At 44.9% G+C, this 22682-nt stretch overlaps 1 protein-coding gene across 5 annotated transcripts in view; it reads right to left on the bottom strand.

The window, feature by feature from the left end:
* The window catches only part of LOC137421763 (lysophosphatidic acid receptor 1-A), a 54307-nt gene that overhangs the window by 7696 nt on the left and 23929 nt on the right, over window positions 1-22682 (bottom strand). For all 5 annotated transcript variants that reach the window (XR_010983401.2, XM_068108165.2, XM_068108146.2 and 2 more), the window contains one exon: window positions 4723-5465. Coding sequence is in view for 4 of the 5 variants with exons in the window: in XM_068108165.2 (XP_067964266.1) it covers window positions 4723-5449 (727 nt within the window). In the remaining variant the exon portion in view is untranslated. The remainder of the gene's footprint in view (window positions 1-4722; window positions 5466-22682) is intronic.

Here is a 22682-nt window from a genome sequence, read left to right as displayed (position 1 = left end):
TGAGAGATGGATTGATGCCCATGAGCATTTGTACCTATTATTAGCACCACTACGATCACCCCTAGGTACGATTTGTAAAAACAAAACAAATAGAAAATAGTACACTAAAGTCTTAAATGTCATGATGCACCCCCAATATCGAAAATGTCGTGATGCACACCCAATATCTAAAATGTCATGATGCACACCCAATATCTAAAATGTCGTGATGCACACCCAATATCGAAAATGTCATGATGCACACCCAATATCGAAAATGTCATGATGCACACCCAATATCGAAAATGTCATGATGCACACCCAATATCTAAAATGTCGTGATGCACACCCAATATCTAAAATGTCATGATGCACACCCAATATCTAAAATGTCGTGATGCACACCCAATATCTAAAATGTCATGATGCACACCCAATATCTAAAATGTCATGATGCACACCCAATATCTAAAATGTCGTGATGCACACCCAATATCGAAAATGTCATGATGCACACCCAATATCGAAAATGTCATGATGCACACCCAATATCTAAAATGTCGTGATGCACACCCAATATCTAAAATGTCATGATGCACACTCAATATCTAAAATGTCGTGATGCACACCCAATATCGAAAATGTCGTGATGCATGCCCAATATCGAAAATGTCATGATGCACACCTAATATATAAAATGTCACGATGCACACCCAATATCTAAAATGTCATGATGCACACTCAAAATCTGAAATGTCATGCATGATGCACACCCAATATCTAAAATGTCCCGATGCACACCCAATATCTAAAATATCGTGATGCACACCCAATATCTAAAATGTCATGATGCCCACCCAATATCTCAAATGTCACGATGCCCACCCAATATCTCAAATGTCACGATGCACACCCAATATCTAAAATATCGTGATGCACACCCAATATCTAAAATGTCATGATGCACACCCAATATCTAAAATGTCACGATGCACACCCAATATCTAAAATATCGTGATGCACACCCAATATCTAAAATGTCATGATGCACACCCAATATCTCAAATGTCGTAATGCACACCAAATATTTAAAATGTCATGATGCACACCCAATATCGAAAATGTCATGATGCACACTCAATATCTAAAATGTCACGATGCACACCCAATATCTAAAATGTCATGATGCACACCCAATATCTCAAATGTCGTAATGCACACCAAATATCTAAAATGTCATGATGCACACCCAATATCTAAAATGTCACGATGCACACCCAATATCTAAAATGTCATGATGCACACCCAATATCTAAAATGTCATGATGCACACCCAATATCTAAAATGTCACGATGCACACTCAATATCTAAAATGTCACGATGCACACCCAATATCTAAAATGTCACGATGCACACCCAATATCTAAAATGTCATGATGCACACCCAATATCTCAAATGTCGTAATGCACACCAAATATCTAAAATGTCATGATGCACACCCAATATCGAAAATGTCATGATGCACACTCAATATCTAAAATGTCACGATGCACACCCAATATCTAAAATGTCATGATGCACACCCAACATCTAAAATGTCATGCATGATGCATCCCCGAACATCTAAAATGTCATGCATGATGCACACCCAACATCGAAAATGTCATGCATGATGCACACCCAATATCTAAAATTTCATGCATGATGCACACCCAATATCTAAAATGTCATGCATAATGCACACCCAATATCTAAAATTTCATGCATGATGCACACCCAATATCTAAAATGTCATGCATAATGCACACCCAATATCTAAAATGTCATGCATGATGCACACCCAATGTCTAAAATGTCATGCATGATGCACACCCAATATCTAAAATGTCATGCATGATGCACACGCAATATCTAAAATGTCATGCATGATGCACACCCAACATCTAAAATGTCATGATGCACACCCAATATCTGAAATGTCATGCATGATGCACACTCAATATCTAAAATGTCATGATGCACACCCAATATCTGAAATGTCATGCATGATGCACACTCAATATCTAAAATGTCATGCATGATGCACACCCAACATCTAAAATGTCACAATACAACAACAACAACAACAACAACAACAGACATTTTAAGGCCATTTTCCCTGCAAGAGCGGGGGTTAGCCCTGCGATCCCCATGACAATCTTCTCCAAATTGTCATGGTTCTATTTTTGAGGCAATGTTTTTATGGCCGGATGCCCTTCCTGACGCCAACCCTTTGAGTCGCCTCTTACGACACGCAGGGATACGGTGTACCTATTCTAAACCGGGGTACACACCCAATATAAATAATGTAAAATATTATAATGTAAATAAAATGTAAAAATCATACCCAATATCATACCATACCCAACACCCAACACCCAATCATACCCAACACCCAACATCTAAAATGTCATGCATGATGCACACCCAATATCTAAAATGTCATGCATGATGCACACCCAATATCTAAAATGTCATGCATGATGCACGCCCAACATCTAAAATGTCATGATGCACACCCAATATCTGAAATGTCATGCATGATGCACACTCAATATCTAAAATGTCATGATGCACACCCAATATCTGAAATGTCATGCATGATGCACACTCAATATCTAAAATGTCATGCATGATGCACACCCAACATCTAAAATGTCACGATGCACACCCAATATCGAAAATGTCATGCATGATGCACACCCAATATCTAAAATGTCATGTATGAGGCACACCCAACATCGAAAATGTCATGCATGATGCACACCCAACATTTAAAATGTCACGATGCACACCCAACATCTAAAATGTCATGATGCACACCCAATATCTAAAATGTCATGCATGATGCACACCCAATGTCTAAAATGTCGTGATGCCCACCCAATATCTAAAATGTCATGATGCACACCCAATATCTAAAATGTCATGCATGATGCACACCCAATATCTAAAATGTCATGCATGATGCACCCCCAATATCTAAAATGTCATGATGCACCCCCAATATCTAAAATGTCGTGATGCACACCCAATATCTAAAATTTTGTGATGCACATTGTCATGATGCACCCCCGATATTTAAAATGTCGTGATGCACCCCCAATATCTAAAATGTTGTGATGCACACCTAATATCTAAAATGTCATGATGCACACCCAACATCTAAAATGTCATGCATGATGCACACCCAACATCTAAAATGTCACGATGCACACCCAATATCTAAAATGTCATGCATGATGCACACCCAATATCTAAAATCTCACGCATGTTGCACACCCAATTTCTAAAATGTCATGCATGATGCACACCCAAAATCTAAAATGTCAAGCATGATGCACACCCAACATCTAAAATGTCATGCATGATGCACACGCAATATCTAAAATGTCATGCATGATGCACACCCACGATCTAAAATGTCATGCATGATGCACACCCAACATCTAAAATGTCATGATGCACACCCAATATCTGAAATGTCATGCATGATGCACACTCAATGTCTAAAATGTCATGATGCACACCCAATATCTGAAATGTCATGCATGATGCACACTCAATGTCTAAAATGTCATGATGCACACCCAATATCTGAAATGTCATGCATGATGCACACCCAATATCTAAAATGTCATGATGCACACCCAATATCTAAAATGTCGTGATGCACAATGTCATGATGCACACCCAATATCTAAAATGTCGTGATGCACCCCCAACATCTAAAATGTCATGATGCACACCCAATATCTAAAATGTCATGATGTACAATGTCGTGATGCACACCCAACATCTAAAATGTCACGATGCACACCCAATATCTAAAATGTCATGCATGATGCACACCCAATGTCTAAAATGTCGTGATGTCCACCCAATATCTAAAATGTCATGATGCACACCCAATATCTAAAATGTCATGCATGATGCACACCCAATATCTAAAATGTCATGCATGATGCACACCCAACATCTAAAATGTCGTGATGCACCCCCAATATCTAAAAAGTCATGATGCACAATGTCATGATGCACCCCCAATATCTAAAATGTCGTGATGCACACCCAATATCTAAAATTTCGTGATGCACAATGTCATGATGCACACCCAATATCTAAAATGTCATGATGCACCCCCAATATTTAAAATGTCGTGATGCACCCCCAATATCTAAAAAGTTGTGATGCACACCTAATATCTCAAATGTCATGCATGATGCACACCCAATATCTAAAATGTCATGCATGATGCACACCCAATATCTAAAATATCATGCATGATGCACACCCAACATCTAAAATGTCATGATGCACACCCAATATCTGAAATGTCATGATGCACACCCATTATCTAAAATGTCATGATGCACACCCATTATCTAAAATGTCATGATGCACACCCAATATCGAAAATGTCATGATGCACACCCAATATCCTAAATGTCATGATGCACACCATTATCTAAAATGTCATGATGCACACCCATTATCTAAAATGTCATGCATGATGCACACCCAATGTCGAAAATGTCATGATGCACACCCAATATCTAAAATGTCATGATGCACACCCAATATCTAAAATGTCATGATGCACACCCATAATCGAAAATGTCATGATGCACACCCAATATCTAAAATGCTTTCCTGTTCATAATGTAGCTTTGCACACACCACAAAATCTTATGTTACTCACCAAGCACCATTGTGACCGTTTTGACGATGATGATGATGCTCTGTTGGATATTGGACGAAACTGTATGGCGAGACATCCGGTGTACGTGCCCCTGCACATGCAAGAAGATCCGCATGTACAGAACCACCATGAAAAGCATAGTCAGCAAGTTGGAGATTGCCCAAAACAGAATGTAGTTGTTGCTGTACATCGGAGCCATGTTAGAACAGGTCTTCAGGTCACATATGCAGTTCCAGTATATTGGCAAAGTGCCCATGAAGATCGCAATGATCCAGATGATGATGATGACGACTACCACCCGTCGAGTGCTCATCTGTGACTGCAGCTGCATACCAGATATCGTGAAGTGCCTCTCCCAGGCGATGGCAAGTAGATTGGCAACCGAGGCAGAAAGGCTTATGTCAATCAGACTTTGGCGCAGAAACCATGTTGCCTTAGACATCAACCGTGTGTTGGGACCAGTGTTTGCAAGACTGAACAGGTACGATATTCCTGCAAAGCAGTCAGCCGCAGCCAGGTTGGCAATAAGGTAGTAAATTGGCATGTGAAATCGCTGGTTGAGATGCACTGCCACCACGACGAGGAAATTGGCGAAACTAATGAACAAAGATAATGGAATACCAATAATCAGCAACGCCACATATAGTGGTTCCCACGTTGAAGCCAGATGTTTGCCAACTTGATCATAAAAATAACTGATGTTTTCATGGTAATGACATGCATCCATGGTATGGAATTTGCACCTGCAAAAAAAAAAGGCAAAAACAATCAAAAGTTTTAGAAAAGAAAACAAGACAATTCAAAACATCAGTCAAGGCAATGCCAAAAAACTGGCGCAACAAACCGCAAATAATTATGGTTAGTTGGTACGTACGATAACATTGTTCCTTATGTGCCCAACAACTAATCTGGAGAATTGCATTGTGGCGACAGAATTCCTGGAGGAACCACAACATCTGTAACAGGTGAACGTCAGCACTAGTGTGTCTTGAAAGTCAAAAAACATGACTATAAACTGCCACTTGCAGCAATTATTAATAAATCAATAAAATACAATAAAATACACAACAATGGCAAGCTTTCAAATCTCTACACAAAATACATTTGGAATATAGTTGCTGAACTCAGGAAAAGAGCAAATAATTAATTCCGAAATCGATAATCATAAAAGGTACATCATAAAGGTGTGTGTGAGTGTCTCAGTGTGTGTGCGAGTCCTAGGTGTGTCCTCCACAAGTCCAAAGCCATGAAACCTCGCGGCCCCAAACTTTGCATGCACAGGAAGAGAACTCCAAGGGAGTGCATGGATGAGAACTAGATGTTTGGGGAAATGCAAACACACTTTTGAATACAATTAACAGGAATGCATGCTGCAGGCTGCTTTTGCAAGCCATGGCGATACAGTAAACCACTCCTTTTCTTCTCTTTTTTGAAATGTATGCTTCCCGATGGCCCCACATCCTTATTTTCACTCCGTTTCAAATTCTGTTTTCATTTTGGGTTGTCACTGAAGTAGAGAACGAAACATTTCTTCATTGTCACCCCTCCTCTCCTCCCCACTCCTTTTCTCTTCCCCCTTCCTCCTCCTCTTCTTGTCCCCCTCGCCTCCTACTCTCCTCCTCCTCCTCTCCTCTCTCTCTCTCCTCCTCTCTTCCCCCCCTCTCTCCTCTCTCTCCCCCCTCTGATCCTCCTCTCTCCCCCCTCACCTCCCTCTCCACTCCATCTCCTCCTCCACCTCTCCTCCCCTCAACCCTCTGCTCCTCCTCTGCTTTTCCTCACCTCCCCTCTGCTTTTCCTCGCCTCCCCCTCGACTCCTTGACCCCTCCTTTCTCTCCTCCTCTCCTCTTCCTCCTCTCTCTCTCCCCCTCTCCTCCTCCTCCTCTCTCTCTCTCCCCCTCTCCTCCTCCTCCTCTCTCTCTCCCCCTCTCCTCCTCCTCCTCCTCTCTCCCACTCTCCTCCTCCTCTCACCTCCCTCTCTCTCTCTCTCCCTCTCCCCTCCCCTCCCCTCAACCCTCTGCTCCTCCTCTGCTTTTCCTCACCTCCCCCTCTGCTTTTCCTCGCCTCCCCCTCTCCTCCTCCTCCTCTCTCTCTCCCCCTCTCCTCCTCCTCCTCCTCTCTCTCTCCCCCTCTCCTCCTCCTCCTCTCTCTCCCCCTCTCCTCCTCCTCTCTCCCACTCTCCTCCTCCTCTCTCCCACTCTCCTCCTCCTCTCACCTCCCTCTCTCTCTCTCCCTCTTCCCTCCCCTCCCCTCCCACTCCCCTCTCCCCGCCCCTCTCCCTCTACCCTCCCGCTCCCCTCTCTCTCCTCTCACCTATTCAAAGGAATTGAGACTCGGTGGTGAAAACTAATTCTGTGAAATTTGTGAACAGTGTTGCAAACACCGCGCCTTAGGCGCACAATTGGGCTCCTTCTGACTTGCCTGCTACGACACAAAAAAGGCTGCTGTGCCTAATCATAAATTGGCCTACTTTGCTTTCTATCAAGGCCCAACACTTTTACAATTTCAATGTGCATTTCAGTGCACGAGCGTTACATTCGGTGAAAAGAACCAGAGCATACATCTTGTAAGCAGCACAATGATTGTACGACAGTGGTTTCTGGGTGCAGAAAACAAAGCATGTCATTGGGTGATCATCATGAGCAGTTGCTATAGACACAGGAGGCCAAGAATGGAGGGGAAGAACAGGGTGTGTCTGACAAACTATCTAAACAAGAAGACGTCATGTGGAGCACGATACTTGCAAAATCCTCCCCCCACCCCCAAGAAAAAAAATTCCATTGATACAGCAAATGGTCCATTTCATCAAGATTAAAATTGACAATCTTGATCAAACAGTGATGTTTGACCAAACAGTGATGACTCCATCTACATCTTGCTGTCTGATAATATGGACCAACTTCTATCTACCCATCCCAACTCTCTCTTCCTCATATGTGGTGATTTCAATTGTCACCATGCCAGTTGGCTGGGTGTGGGTACCTCTCTCACCAGCCATGGCTCCTCAGCGAAGGACTTCTGCGACTCACTGGGACTGACACAATCTGTCAATTTCCCGACCCGGATCTCAGTCAACGGAGCATCTTCTCTTCTGGACTTGGTTATGACTAACTTCCCTGAAAATCTCTGCTGCTCTTCTTCTGCTCCAATCGGCTCATCTGATCATGTGCTTGTTAAAGTGGACATCTCTCTGACCATTCTCAGAGAGCCTCCTCAGCATCGACGAGTCTGGCATCTCACACAGGCCAACTGGCACGGTCTTCAAGCAGCCATCAATCATCTGGACTGGTCTCCCATCTCTACCGCCTCTGACATCAACTCATCCTGGGAATTCTTCCAAAGTAAATTGCTCTCTCTCATGCACAGATTTATCCCATCTCGTCTTCAGTTGTCATACCCTTCCTCCCGTCCAGGGTACACGGAATCTTATGGTGAGGCTGTTGCCCAGAAACAACTTGCCTTCGTCTCCTGGAAGGCAAATCCAACGGAAGGAAATCTCATTTCCTTTCACAAAGCCCGAAACTAGTGTGTGTCCACCCTCAGGAGAGCCAGGAAACAATATCTCTCCATTCTCAAGACAGAACTCTCTTTTCTGTCTCCCTCTTCCAAATCCTGGTGGCGTCTGGTCAAATCTGTTTCTGGTGTTTGTTCCCCCTCCATCCCCTCCCTCACCTCAAACGGCTACACGGCTGACTCCGCACGTGAAAAAGCTGAATGCCTCAACTCTGTGTTTGCCTCTAAATCTTGTGTCCCAAACCCATCCCTCTCTGTATCCACCGTACCCAGTCGTACCCAGCTGCTTCTGAACTCTGTGTCCTTTTCCTCCTGACAAGGTGGAAAAGTTTCTGTCAACCCTTGACCCTGATTCTGCAACTGGATCTGACGGCATCAGCCCACGGGTCCTAAAATCCTGTTCTTCCGCTCTTTCACTCCCTCTCTCTGTTCTCTTCACCCTCTCTTTTGCTCAAGGTCATCTGCCATCTGCTTGGAAATCAGCCAACATCACCGCTTTGCACAAAAAAGGTGCAAAAACAGATCCTAGCAACTACAGACCAATCAGCCTTCTCCCAGTTATCAGCAAAGTCATGGAATCCATCATTGCTTCGGACATGAAATCTTTCATCTTCTCCAATGGCTTGATCTCTGATCATCAACTTGGTTTCAGACCTGGTCACTCCACTCTGGACATGCTGCTTCTGCTTTCTCAACAATGGATGGAGGTCCTCAATGCCAAACAGGAAATTAGAGCTGTCTCCCTTGACATATCACGTGCCTTCGATACAGTCTGGCACCCCGCTCTGCTCACCAAACTCTCCTCCTTTGGTATCCATGGAAATCTCCACGCATGGCTGGCGGACTTCCTCTCTAGTCGTAGTCAACGTGTGGCCCTGAATGGGTTTCTCTCCTCTCCTCTTCCTGTTCAGGCTGGAGTTCCCCAAGGCAGTGTTCTGGGCCCTGTGCTTTTTCTGGTCTTCATCAGTGATCTCTCTGACTCTCTTGAAAATCCTCTCTATCTCTTTGCTGATGACTCTACTCTCTGTCGCTCCATTCCTCATCCCTCAGATCGGCAGTCTGCAGCCTCCTCACTCTCTGCAGACCTGGACAAAATCACAGACCGGGCAAACAAGTGGAACATGTCTTTCAAACCTGACAAATCTCACACTCTTACGATGTCTCTCCGAAAAGACCGACTGGTCAACCCTCCCATCCACTTTCTGAATAATCCTCTCCAAGAAGTTCTGTCACTCAAGCTTTTGGGTCTCACTATCTGCCATGATCTTTCCTGGGAAAACCACATTTCAAATCTGGCCTCCAAAGCCAATCGCCGACTGGGCATCCTCCGTCGTGCGAAGTCCTTCCTTGGCACACCTGAGCTCCTCACCACATACAAGGCTTTCATCCGCAGCTCAATGGAATACTGCTCTCCCCTCTAGGCTGGTGCTCCTGCTTCACACCTAGCTCGTCTTCACGCTGTTGAAACCAAAGCGTTCAGAATCATTGGATTCTCCCGCGATGAAGCTAAATCCAAGGGCCTTTCACTCACTCACCGCAGGCAGGTTGGTGGTCTTTCCGTCTTCTACCGACTCCTCTCCGGCCTTGCCCCCCCCCCCCCCCCCAGCTCTCTCTGGGCTCTGTCCCTCAAATACTCCTACAGGTCGCACAAGATCTGCCTGCAACCCTCTTATGATTAAACTGCCAAAATCAAGACTCTCTGCTCACCTTCACTCCTTCATTCCTCTTTTCTCCCGCCTCTGGAACAAACTCCCTCACTCTGTTCAATCCCACTCCTCCCTTCAGGTCTTTAAAACAGCTGTTCACCACCATCTCTTATCTTCCCCCATCCAAAACCTTGATCTTTTCTACCCTCGCTAATTTCACCCCAAATCCACTTTTTTGAAATACCAACTTCTGTCCTGGAAGTCCTTGGTGTCCTTGTGTTTTAATACTTCTCCCATCCCCCCCCCCCCCCCCTTCCCACGCCTCCTCCCCCCAAGCCCTCTCCCTCCCACACATCTTCCGATGTCCCTGCTCTCAAATGTTGTGTTTGCGTGCTTCCCCTTCTCTCCCCATCTTGTCTACCGCTCCCTCTTTTTATATATTTTGTTTGTCTGTTTGATTTGTTTGTGAAATAAATGTTAGCTCTTTCACGAGCCTCGATTCTGTATTCAAAAAAGAAAGAAAAAAAAGTTCGGGTCAACAGGATGAAAAATGATGATTTTGGAAGGTTGACCTTGAGTTGACCTTTGACCTTTTGACCTCAATAATAGTTAGTTTCCCTATTTAGTGACTCAATGTGCAAATGCTGTTCAACTTCCAAGTCAATCGGATGAAAATTGAGGATTTAAAAAACTTGGCCTATGTTGACCTTTTGGCTTATGTTGACCACAAAAATAGTTGGTAGTTGAATTCAGTGACCAGATATGTAAATCCTCTTAGAATTTCAAGTCAATCAAATGAAAATTGGTGATTTTAGAAATTCGGCCTATGTTGACCTTTTGGCCTATGTTCACCTAAAATATAATTTGTGGTTGGGTTCAGTGACCAGATATGCAAGTCTTCAAATTTCAAGTCAATTGGATGAAAATTGAGGATTTTAGAAATTTGGCCAATGTTGACCTTTTGGTCTATGTTGACCTCAAATATACTTGGTGGTTGAATTCAGTGACCAGATATGCAAGTCCTCTTCAAATTTCAAATCAATCGGATGAAAATTGAGGATTTTAGAAATTTGGCAAAGTTGATGACCTTTGGCCTATGTTGACCTTTTGACCTTTTGACCCCAAAAACAATAGGCTTCTCAATTGTGACGACCTATTCAACTTGATGAAGTTTCGTGACGATCGGTTTAGAATTGTGACCTGTAGGCCCTTTGACAAACAAAGCCAAACAGACAGAACCACAAACGCAACCGACCAATATACTTGAAAAATCTTCGATTTTGCAAGTAATGATTGGATGAATGTTTTGGGAAGGCTGAAAGCACACATGGGTCTTTACCTGAGCGGGTAATATCATGCACGCAGGGTAAATGTGCATCAATCACATCCACAAAAGTTGGCACCTCGACTCATCTATCTATAATTCCAGTAATCTCTGTCTGTCTGTCTGTACGTCTGTACGTTTGTTTGTTTGTCTGTGACCGCTGTTTCTCGACAACTACCGGTCCGATATACTTGAAACTTGCCAGGTATATTGCTGGGGACCCGAGGATGTGCCTTTTCAAGGTTTCATATTAATCGGACAATTACTTACCGAGCTATGTCCAAAAAACGATTCAACCAATCAGAGAGCAGCGAACGATCGCGTGTGCCGAACGTGGAGGACACACTCTGCCTCGGATGGCACATTTGAGAGCGTATTCATTTATTTCACGTTTGCAAACTATGTTGGCGCTATGTTGGCGTTAAACGATGTTTTAAAACTAATAAAAACGAATTTGCGATTCATCGTAACTGCGATATACGACCTTCCTCCGGCAGCCAATCACCCATCAGCCAAAGACCTCACTTCCCGTAGCCAATCACGGGACACGTTGTTGCGTGTTTTTCCTTTTCTTTTTTTTTATTGAATTGATTGATTCCTTGCGCTTAAATTGCAAACAGCCAAAATACATTGGCGCTAATTGAATAATTGGGCATTATCTATCTATAATTCCAGTAATCTCTGTACGTTTGTACGTTTGTACGTTTGTCTGTCTGTGACCGCTGTTTCTCGACAACCACGGGTCCGATATACTTTTAACTTGCCAGGTATATTGCTGGGGACCCGAGGATGTGCCTTTTCAAGGTTTCATATTAATCGGACAATTACTTACCGAGCTATGTACAAAAAACGATTCAACCAATCAGAGAGCAGCGAACGATCGCGTGTGCCGGCGTTGCGAATGGACCAAACCATTCCATGTAAATAGAGGGGGGGGTTCTGTGGTCGTTGCGAATGGACGAAACCATTTCATGTAAATAGAGGGGGGGGATTGTCACTGTACTCGCAAGCCGTTCGCCGTTCGCTTTGGCGTTGCGAATGGACCAAACCATTTCATGTAAATAGAGGGGGGGGGATATAATTTTAGATAGATATATAGTACGGGCATATATATAGTACGGGCATGCCCTAGTCTATCTATAATTCCAGCAATCTCTGTGTGTATGTTTGTATGTTTGTATGTTTGTATGTTTGTCTGTGACCGCTGTTTCTCGACAACCACGGGTCCGATATACTTGAAACTTGCCAGGTATGTTGCTGGGGACCTGAGGATGTGCCTTTTCAAGGTTTCATATTAATCGGACAAGTAGTTACCGAGCTATGGCGATTTCTTTACCAAACTCCGCAAGCCGTTCGCTTTGGACCAAACCATTTCATGTAAATAGAGGGGGGGGATTGTCACCGTACTCGCAAGCCGTTCGCTTTGGACCAAACCATTTCATGTAAATAGAGGGGGGGGATTGTCACCGTACTCGCAAGCCGTTCGCTTTGGACCAAACCATTTCATGTAAATAGAGGGGGGGGATTGTCACCGTACTCGCAAGCCGTTCGCTTTGGACCAAACCATTTCATGTAAATAGAGGGGGGGGGATATAATTTTAGATATATATATAGTACGGGCATGCCCTCGTCTATCTATAATTCCAGTAATCTCTGTGTGTCTGTGTGTCTGTGTGTGTGTCTGTGTGTTTGTCTGTGACCGCTGTTTCGCGACAACTACCGGTCCGATATACTTGAAACTTGCCAGGTATATTGCTGGGGACCCGAGGATGTGCCTTTTCAACGTTTCATATTAATCGGACAAGTAGTTAGCGAGCTATGTCCAAAAAACGATTCAACCAATCAGAGAGCAGCGAGCTATCACGTGTGCCGAACGTGGCGAACAGACTCTGCCTCGGACGGCACATTTGAGAGCGTATTCATTTATTTCACGTTGGCAAACTATGTTGGCGTTAAACTATGTTTTAAAACTAATTAAAACTAATTTGCGATTCATCGTAACTGCGATATGCGACCTTCCGGACAGTCAAATGAGGACGTCACTTCCGGACTTACGGATAGTCATAGTGACGCTGAACGTGGCGAGCAGACGCTGCCTCGGACGGCACATTTGAGAGCGTATTCATTTATTTGACGTTGCAATCTGTGTTGATTGTTGTAAGGTACGATCGATTGTAGTACATACATATTTATATTTTGTACATATTCATTACGGGCACGTCACGGGTACGGGTACGGTACGGGTACGGTTCCGGGTACGGTTCCGGGTACGGTACGGTTACGGGTACGCCACGTACGGGCACGTCCTAGTCTATCTATAATTCCAGTAATCTCTGTGTGTCTGTGTGTGTGTCTGTGTGTTTGTCTGTGACCGCTGTTTCGCGACAACTACCGGTCCGATATACTTGCAACTTGCCAGGTATATTGCTGGGGACCCGAGGATGTGCCTTTTCAAGGTTTCATATTAATCGGACAAGTAGTTAGCGAGCTATGGCGATTTCTTTACCAAACTCCGCAAGCCGTTCGCTTTGGACCAAACCATTGCATATAAATAGAGGGGGGGGATTGTCACCGTACTCGCAAGCCGTTCACTTTGGACCAAACCATTTCATGTAAATAGAGGGGGGGATTGTCACCGTACTCGCAAGCCGTTCGCTTTGGACCAAACCATTTCATGTAAATAGAGGGGGGGGGGGGGATTGTCACCGTACTCGCAAGCCGTTCGCTTTGGACCAAACCATTTCATGTAAATAGAGGGGGGGGATATAATTTTAGATATATATATAGTACGGGCATGCCCTAGTCTATCTATAATTCCAGTAATCTCTGTGTGTCTGTGTGTGTGTCTGTGTGTTTGTCTGTGACCGCTGTTTCTCGACAACCACGGGTCCGATATACTTGCAACTTGCCAGGTATATTGCTGGGGACCCGAGGATGTGCCTTTTCAACGTTTCATATTAATCGGACAAGTAGTTACCGAGCTATGGCGATTTCTTTACCAAACTCCGCAAGCCGTTCGCTTTGGACCAAACCATTGCATGTAAATAGAGGGGGGGGGATTGTCACCGTACTCGCAAGCCGTTCGCTTTGGACCAAACCATTTCATGTAAATAGAGGGGGGGGGATTGTCACCGTACTCGCAAGCCGTTCGCTTTGGACCAAACCATTTCGCACATGGACCAAACCATTTCATGTAAATAGAGGGGGGGGATATAATTTTAGATATATATATAGTACGGGCATGCCCTAGTCTATCTATAATTCCAGTAATCTCTGTGTGTATGTGTGTATGTCTGTGTGTTTGTCTGTGACCGCTGTTTCTCGACAACCACGGGTCCGATATACTTGAAACTTGCCAGGTATATTGCTGGGGACCCGAGGATGTGCCTTTTCAAGGTTTGAAATTAATCGGACAAGTAGTTATCGAGCTATGGCGATTTCTTTACCAAACACCGCAAGCCGTTCGCTTTGGACCAAACCATTTCATGTAAATAGAGGGGGGGGGTTCTGTGGTCGTTGCGAATGGACCAAACCATTCATGTAAATAGAGGGGGGGGGGGTTCTGTGGTCGTTACTGCCACGTGGTTTCAAAGTTTTTTTTTTGTTGTTGTTGTTTGCACGCATGTTTTTTTGCACCCACGTACGGGCAGGCCCTAGGATGTTTACACACACACACCCCTACACAAATTTTTTTTTTTTTTTTTTTTTGGCAAGGAACGGGCACCCACGTACGGGCACGTCCTAGTCTATCTATAATTCCAGTAATCTCTGTGTGTGTCTGTGTGTGTGTGTGTGTGTGTGTGTGTGTGTGTGTGTGTGTGTGTGTGTGTGTGTGTGTGTGTGTGTGTGTGTGTTTGTCTGTGACCGCTGTTTCTCGACACCCACGGGTCCGATATACTTGAAACTTGCCAGGTATATTGCTGGGGACCCGCGGATGTGCCTTTTCAAGGTTTCATATTAATCGGAGAAGTAGTTACCGAGCTATGGCGATTTAGCCGTTCGCCGTTCGCTTTGGCTTTGCGAATGGACCGAACCATTTCATGTAAATAGAGGGGGGGGTTCTGTGGTCGTTCGCTTTGGCTTTGCGAATGGACCAAACCATTTCATGTAAATAGAGGGGGGGGGTTCTGTGGTCGTTACTGCATGTAAACGCATGTTTTTTTGCACGCACGTACGGGCAAGCACGTAATCGGAGAAGTAGTTACCGAGCTATGGCGATTTATTTACCAAACTAATCACAGTTACCTCCCACGGGTAACCCACGTACCCACGGGCACGGGCACCCACGTACGGGCACGTCCTAGTCTATCTATAATTCCAGTAATCTCTGTGTGTGTGTCTGTGTGTGTGTCTGTGTGTCTGTGTGTTTGTCTGTGACCGCTGTTTCTCGACAACCACGGGTCCGATATACTTGAAACTTGCCAGGTATATTGCTGGGGACCCGAGGATGTGCCTTTTCAAGGTTTCATATTAATCGGAGAAGTAGTTACCGAGCTATGGCGATTTCTTTACCAAACTCCGCAAGCCGTTCGCTTTGGACCAAACCATTTCATGTAAATAGAGGGGGGGGATTGTCACCGTACTCGCAAGCCGTTCGCTTTGGCTTTGCGAATGGACCAAACCATTTCATGTAAATAGAGGGGGGGGGGTTGTCACCGTACTCGCAAGCCGTTCGCTTTGGCTTTGCGAATGGACCAAACCATTTCATGTAAATAGAGGGGGGGGGATATAATTTTAGATATATATATAGTACGGGCATGCCCTAGTCTATCTATAATTCCAGTAATCTCTGTGTGTATGTGTGTGTGTCTGTGTGTGTGTGTGTGTGTTTTTCTGTGACCGCTGTTTCTCGACAACCACGGGTCCGATCTAATTGAAACTTGCCAGGTATATTGCTGGGGACCCGAGGATGTGCCTTTTCAAGGTTTGAAATTAATCGGACAAGTGGTTCCCAAGGTATGGTCACCGTACTCGCAAGCCGTTCGCTTTGGCTTTGCGAATGGACCAAACCATTTCATGTAAATAGAGGGGGGGGGGGGGGGGGTTCTGTGGTCGTTGCGAATGGACCAAACCATTTCATGTAAATAGAGGGGGGGGGGTTCTGTGGTCGTTACTGCCACGTGGTTTCAAAGTTTTTTGTTGTTGTTGTTGTTTGCACGCATGTTTTTTTGCACGCACGTACGGGCAAGCACGTACGGGCAAGCACGTACGTGCGGGCACGCCCTAGTCTATCTATAATTCCAGTAATCTCTGTGTGTATGTGTGTGTGTCTGTGTGTTTGTCTGTGACACCTGTTTCTCGACAACCACGGGTCCGATATACTTGCAACTTGCCAGGTATATTGCTGGGGACCTGAGGATGTGCCTTTTCAAGGTTTGAAATTAATCGGACAAGTGGTTCCCAAGGTATGGTCACCGTACTCGCAAGCCGTTCGCTTTGGCTTTGCGAATGGACCAAACCATTTCATGTAAATAGAGGGGGGGGGGGGTTCTACCGTACTCGCAAGCCGTTCGCTTTGGCTTTGCGAATGGACCAAACCATTTCATGTAAATAGAGGGGGGGGGTTCTGTGGTCGTTACTGCCACGTGGTTTCAAAGTTTTTTTTTGTTGTTGTTGTTTGCACGCATGTTTTTTTGCACCCACGTACGGGCACGCCCTAGTAACTATAAATGGCCGATACATGTTGCGACATTTCTAGAAAACCCTCACTGCTCAGAGTAATCAGATAGTGAACATCACTGTATTTTTAAATTGTGAATATTGACATCGAGTTGTTAACTTCGACTTTGTCTCCAAGATCGGCAGGTAAACTCCGTCAAGGTGGTGGCATTAAAGGTGGTGGCAGCAGAGACAATGGATGGATTGACATTAGAATTCAATTGGATGGGTACCTCAGAGTCGTGGGGATAGAGGGGTATGTGAATTTTGGCAGGATTGTGCTGGCTTGGTGGGCCTAATGGCCTCCTCCTGTGTTCAGGTTCCTGCAGGACGCACAAGATCTGCCAGTAACCCTCTTCTGGTGAAACTGCCAAAATCTAGGCTCTATGCTCACCTTCACTCCTTCATTCCTCTTTTCTCCCACCTCTGGAACAATTTCCACACTCTCTTCAATCCCTCTCCTTACTCCAGGTCTTTAAAACAGCTGTTCACCACCATCGCTTATCTTCCCCCATCCAAAACCTTGATCTTTTCTACCCCCGTTAAAACACCCCAAATCCACCTCTTTAAATCCCCAACTTTTTCCCTGAAATTCTTAGAAGTGTGAAGAAGAATTCTTAGAAATTCTAAGACTTAGAATTTGCTTTAAACCGTGGACGCCACCCTCCTCCCCCAGCCCTCCCCCCTCCACAGATCTACCGACGTCCCTGTTCTCTTCTGTTGTTGTGCTTGTATGCTTCCCTCTCTCTCCCTCTTGTCTCCCGCTCCCTTCATTGCATGTTTTATGTGTCTGTGCAAGTTTTCAGGTACAATGTGTTAACTCTTACAAGAGCCTCGATTCTGTATACAAAATAATAATAATAATAATAATAATAATAACGGGTTTTTTTCACAACTAAAATGGCCGCCAGTTGGCCATCTTTGATCGCATCGTGAAACAAAATGGTGTGTATATGTATACCATCTGTTACGTGCTCCTCCCCAAACCCCGGTCACGGTGTACCTCCGAGCCCCGAAAGGAGTCACGGCAGAAAGATGTGTTATAATGTGTGTCAATGACCAATGGTGAAACCACACCAACCAATTGTTACCAAAAACAAGTATTGTATTAAGGTCACACAAGTGCAACAGCACAAGTACAATATGTTTCAATTGCACCACAAAAATACCATATAATTCCTATGATGGCACCATCAGTTTCTTATTCAATAACGCACTGTGCTCCAAGTGAGCGAAAAGAACATTCCCAAAGTCACTGTCCCGGCACCAAGCCAAAGTCGCTCCAGTGATCACAAGAAAAATGCCAAATCGAGACCAGAATCCAAGTCGGCTGACAGTCAACGCTGCCAAAGAGGCGCAAAGCTGCACCCAAAAGGCGACTGGGAAATCACACCTTCGGGTATGAACGTTCAGCGGCTCCCTAACGGAGAACCACAAATTCCCAATCGAAATCCACGTTACACTCGCAAACCAGGCTAACGGCTGGGTGCGGTGAAATGGCTGGAGCGAGGTGAAAAGGCTGGAGCGATGCGAAATGGCGGGAGCGATGAGAAATGGCGGGCGGCCCCGTACTGGAGGCGTACCTGCTCTCCAACGATTCTCTTCGGAATCAACCGCAAAACCCGACACGCAGGTATATCTGTCACAGCGATAACCACTCTGTCACAGGAATCCCTTTCCCAGGAAACCCAAAGTTCGCTCGTGACCCCCGTTTGCCAGCGTATCCTCGAGACCTCAAAGCAGCTCAGCTTTTCTTCCCGACCTCACTTGCCCCGCCTTTTTTTTTTCTTCCTCCTCTTCTTCTTCTGGTTTCTCCGGATCCGGTTCCGGTTTCTTTTAAAACACTAATTTTTTACCTTTTGCAAACAGTTATCTCCATTTCACTTAAACGATAACAATAATAATACATGGAACCAAAAATGCTTACAGTAGATGAAAACCACAACGACGGAAGTGACGAATCCGTAACACTCCCCACCCTCAAGAAAGAAAGTTTGAACATAGTGAAAACTTTCTTTTCATGCAAAAACCCTTTTTAACAAACAAAAGTAAAACTCACACCCAAATGATCAACTCGCGTGAGCAACAATAATTAATATTCCCCAGAAGAAAGCAACAAAACTTCCAAACAACCTACAGGAATTTTAAAAGTTGGTTTACTCTGGATAAAGCATCAGCAACGACATTGTCCATGCCCTTTACATGCTCAATTTCCAAGTTGAACTCCTGCAAAGCCAAACTCCATCTCATCAACGTCTGATTTTTATTTTTCATTTTTGAATGAAGGTTAAGGGGTTGTGATCAGTGAAGTTTTAACTCTGGATTATCTTGCACCCCGACTACAGGCACGACAGGTGAGACAGGAACCATTTTTTCCACAGGCTTCCTCTCAGAATATTTCTTCAGTCGGTTGACATGACACAGCTTTTTCCGTCGGTCGGGAGTTGTCACCATGTAATCTGTTTCATTAACCCTCCTTTCGATTGCATAGGGACCAAAATACCTAGCATGTAGTGGCTGACCTGGAACAGGAAGCAACACCAACACTCGGTCCTCAGGACTGAAATTTCTTATCTGAGATTTCTTGTCATGCCTCACTTCATTTTGTCCTGTGTCACTTTCAAGTTTTCTCTCACAACTTCAAAAGCCTTTGCCAATCTGTGCCTAACCGTTGACACATACTCTACCACTGTCGAATGCGACTCCTCCTGTAGCCACTGTTCTTTCACCAATTTCAATGGTCCTCGAACTGCGTGTCCAAACACAAGTTCAAAAGGACTGAATCCCAATGACTCCTGAACAGATTCCCTCGTAGCAAACAACAATAAGGGTATTCCCTCATCCCAATCCTTGTCACATTCAAAACAATACGTTCTGATCATATTCTTCAATGTCTGCTGAAACCTTTCCAAGGCCCCTTGGCTCTCGGGATGGTAAGTACTTGATCTTACTTGCTCCACTCCCAACAGGTGTCCCACTTGCTGAAAAAGCGTTGACATGAAATTGGAACCCTGATCAGACTGGATGACCTTAGGTAGGCCAACCAAAGTGAAAAATTTAATCAAGGCCTTCGCAATAACTGCCGCAGTAATTTTTCTAAGAGGCACTGCTTCTGGGAACCTCGTGGAAGCGCACATGATGGTCAACAAATACTGATTTCCAGCCTTAGTTTTAGGTAAAGGGCCGACACAGTCAATAATGACTCGGCTGAATGGCTCTTCAAAAGCTGGAATTGGTTTTAAAGGTGCGGATGGGACTTTCTGATTAGGTTTTCCCGCCAGCTGGCAAGAATGGCAAGATTTACAGAACTCCGCCACATCACGTCACAATCCTGGCCAGAAAAAATGTACCAATATTCTGTCACATGTCTTGTTCACTCCAAGGTGCCCGGCCAAAGGTGTCTCATGCACCAAACTCAATATCTCCTTCCGGTACGGCGGTGGCACCACAATTTGGTAATGAACTTTCCACTCATCATTTGCTGGCACCTCCGGTGGTCTCCATTTCCTGATGAGTATTTCCCCTTTCATGAAGTAACCAACAGGTATCTTCATAGCCTCTTCCTCTGTAATGGCTTTATCAATCAAACTCCGGAGCTCCGAATCTCTGTGTTGTTCTTCAACAAGTCTCTTTCGGACCAGCACCGTTTGTTCAGCCTCGTTCCCAGATGTCTCCGACGGACACTCCATGTCCTCTTTTGGTCCAGATGCCACCTTTTCCTTAGGTTCCTTGATGTCACTCCCTTTCCTAGTATCTCTTCCAGACTTTTCCTCCAATATCTCTCTGGATCCCAAATCCACATCGCCTTCCTTCTCCTTCTCTTCAGAGCACTTCCTACCCAAAGCACAAGTCACTGCACAGGATGGAAAGATACCAGGATTCTCCTGCTCTAACTGTGCTGTGTTATTTTCCATACTGGGCTTTTCAACCAACATCGGATTACCAGAAACTCGACCCCCGGCCAAATCATTCCCGATAATAAAAGAGATTCCCTCTACAGGAAGAGTGGCTTGTAACCCCACAGTGACCGGTCCTGACACCAAATCAGACTTTAAATGGATGACATGAAGAGGAGCTTTAACATAGCCACCAACCCCCTGTAAAAGAACACTAACCCCTGTTGCCGTCTTCTCCGACAATGGCAAAATGCCCTCAAGCATCAAAGATTGATGTGCTCCTGTGTCCCTCAATACCCTAACAGGTCTCTGGTTAGTTAAGTCTCCATCCAGTGACACAAACCCCTCGGAAATAAAAGGTTTGTAACCCTCTTGGACAAGGTCGTTCTGTGATGCTGTAACTTTGGCACGGGAACCTTCACAAGGCACTGTCCTCCAAGGACGATTTCTCGCATTGGCCAACGCATTCGGAGTTGCACTAGTCTGACTCCGCTCCTGATTTTTCCTTTTCAGGGTGTAACATTGGGACATCAAATGCCCAGGTTTCTTGCAAAAAGCGCGAGTCGGCCCGGAGGAAAAACTCGTGGTCTGCGTCGGGCCCCCCGGAAGATAGGTATGCCTTGGAACTGCAGTCTTCTGATCCCTAAAAGTCGCGGTGTCAGATTTGTCCCCATAGTCCTCTCTCGGCCGCCTCCATGAAAATTTGTTCTCCGATCCTGATTTACCATAACTCCCCTGGCTAACTCTAGGTGGGAAGTTAGGTTTGTGGAACCCCATCCTGTGTGTCAAGGCATAGTCATCTGCCACTGTTGCTGCCTCATACAACTCCGGCACCTTTTTTTCATCCAGATGTACTTTAATGTCCACGTGGACACACTGTTTGAATTCCTCCACCAAGATCAATTGTCGTAAACGGTTGAAGTCTTTCACAATCTCTTTCGAGTCACACCACCTATCAAACATAGTTTCCTTCATTCTGGCAAACACCACATGGGTCTCACTCTCCCTCTTCCTGGCATTTCTGATTTTTTGTCGGTAAGCATCAGGGACCAATTCATAGGCTTTGAGAATGGCTTTCTTCACGATCTCATAATCTGCACATTGGAAGCCGAATAGATATCTTGAGCTTTACCCACCAGAACACTTTGCACTAACATAGTCCAGGACCCCACAGGCTATTTTAACATTTGAGCCACCTTCTCAAAGTGTAAAAAAACTTGGCTACCTCCTTTTCATTGAAGGGTGGAACCAGCCTCACATGCCTACCATCATCCCAAGAGTTCTGGCTAGTTGTCAAACTAGCCGGCATGGATACTACTTCTCTCCGTTCTCCCAGTCTCCTTGACTTGAATTAAGTTCCCTCTAGAAATCCATGTCCCATTCCTTTAACTCCCTTTCGGCTATCCTTTCCTCTGCTCTTTCCTCTGCTCTTCTTTCCTCTTCAGCTCTCCTTTCCTCTGCTCTTCTCTCCTCGAGGTCTCGTTCCTGTTCTGCTCTTTCCTTTTCTGCTTTTCTTTCCTATGCTCTTTCCGCTGCTCGTCTCTCTTCGAGTTCTCGTTCCCATTCTGCTCTTTCCTTTTCGGCTCTCCTTTCCTCTGCTCTTTCCTCGGCTTTCCATTCCAACTCTTTTAACCTTTCCTGGCTCTGCAGTTGCATCTCCTCCCGAGCTCCACATTTCCTTTTTCCTCTGGTAACCAATCCAAGGCTACCTCTTCCCATGTTCCTTGTCCCACCAGAGATTCTACCACCAATGTCTGAATCTCTGCTTTCTTCATACTAAATCGGACCTCCAAGTTACAATATTTGGCCAATATCATGAGTTCCGATCTTTTTAACGCCTGGAACTGTGCCTCATTAGGGAACGTCGCAAACTCTTCTGCATCAAACACCATGGTGACTATTAGTTAGCACCTGTTAACCTTCACA

This window comes from Myxine glutinosa, chromosome 1 (genome assembly GCF_964187855.1).
Source record: "Myxine glutinosa chromosome 1, kmMyxGlut1.1, whole genome shotgun sequence".
Taxonomy (NCBI): Eukaryota; Metazoa; Chordata; class Myxini; order Myxiniformes; family Myxinidae; genus Myxine; species Myxine glutinosa.
This window is presented reverse-complemented; position numbering and strand designations above follow the sequence as displayed.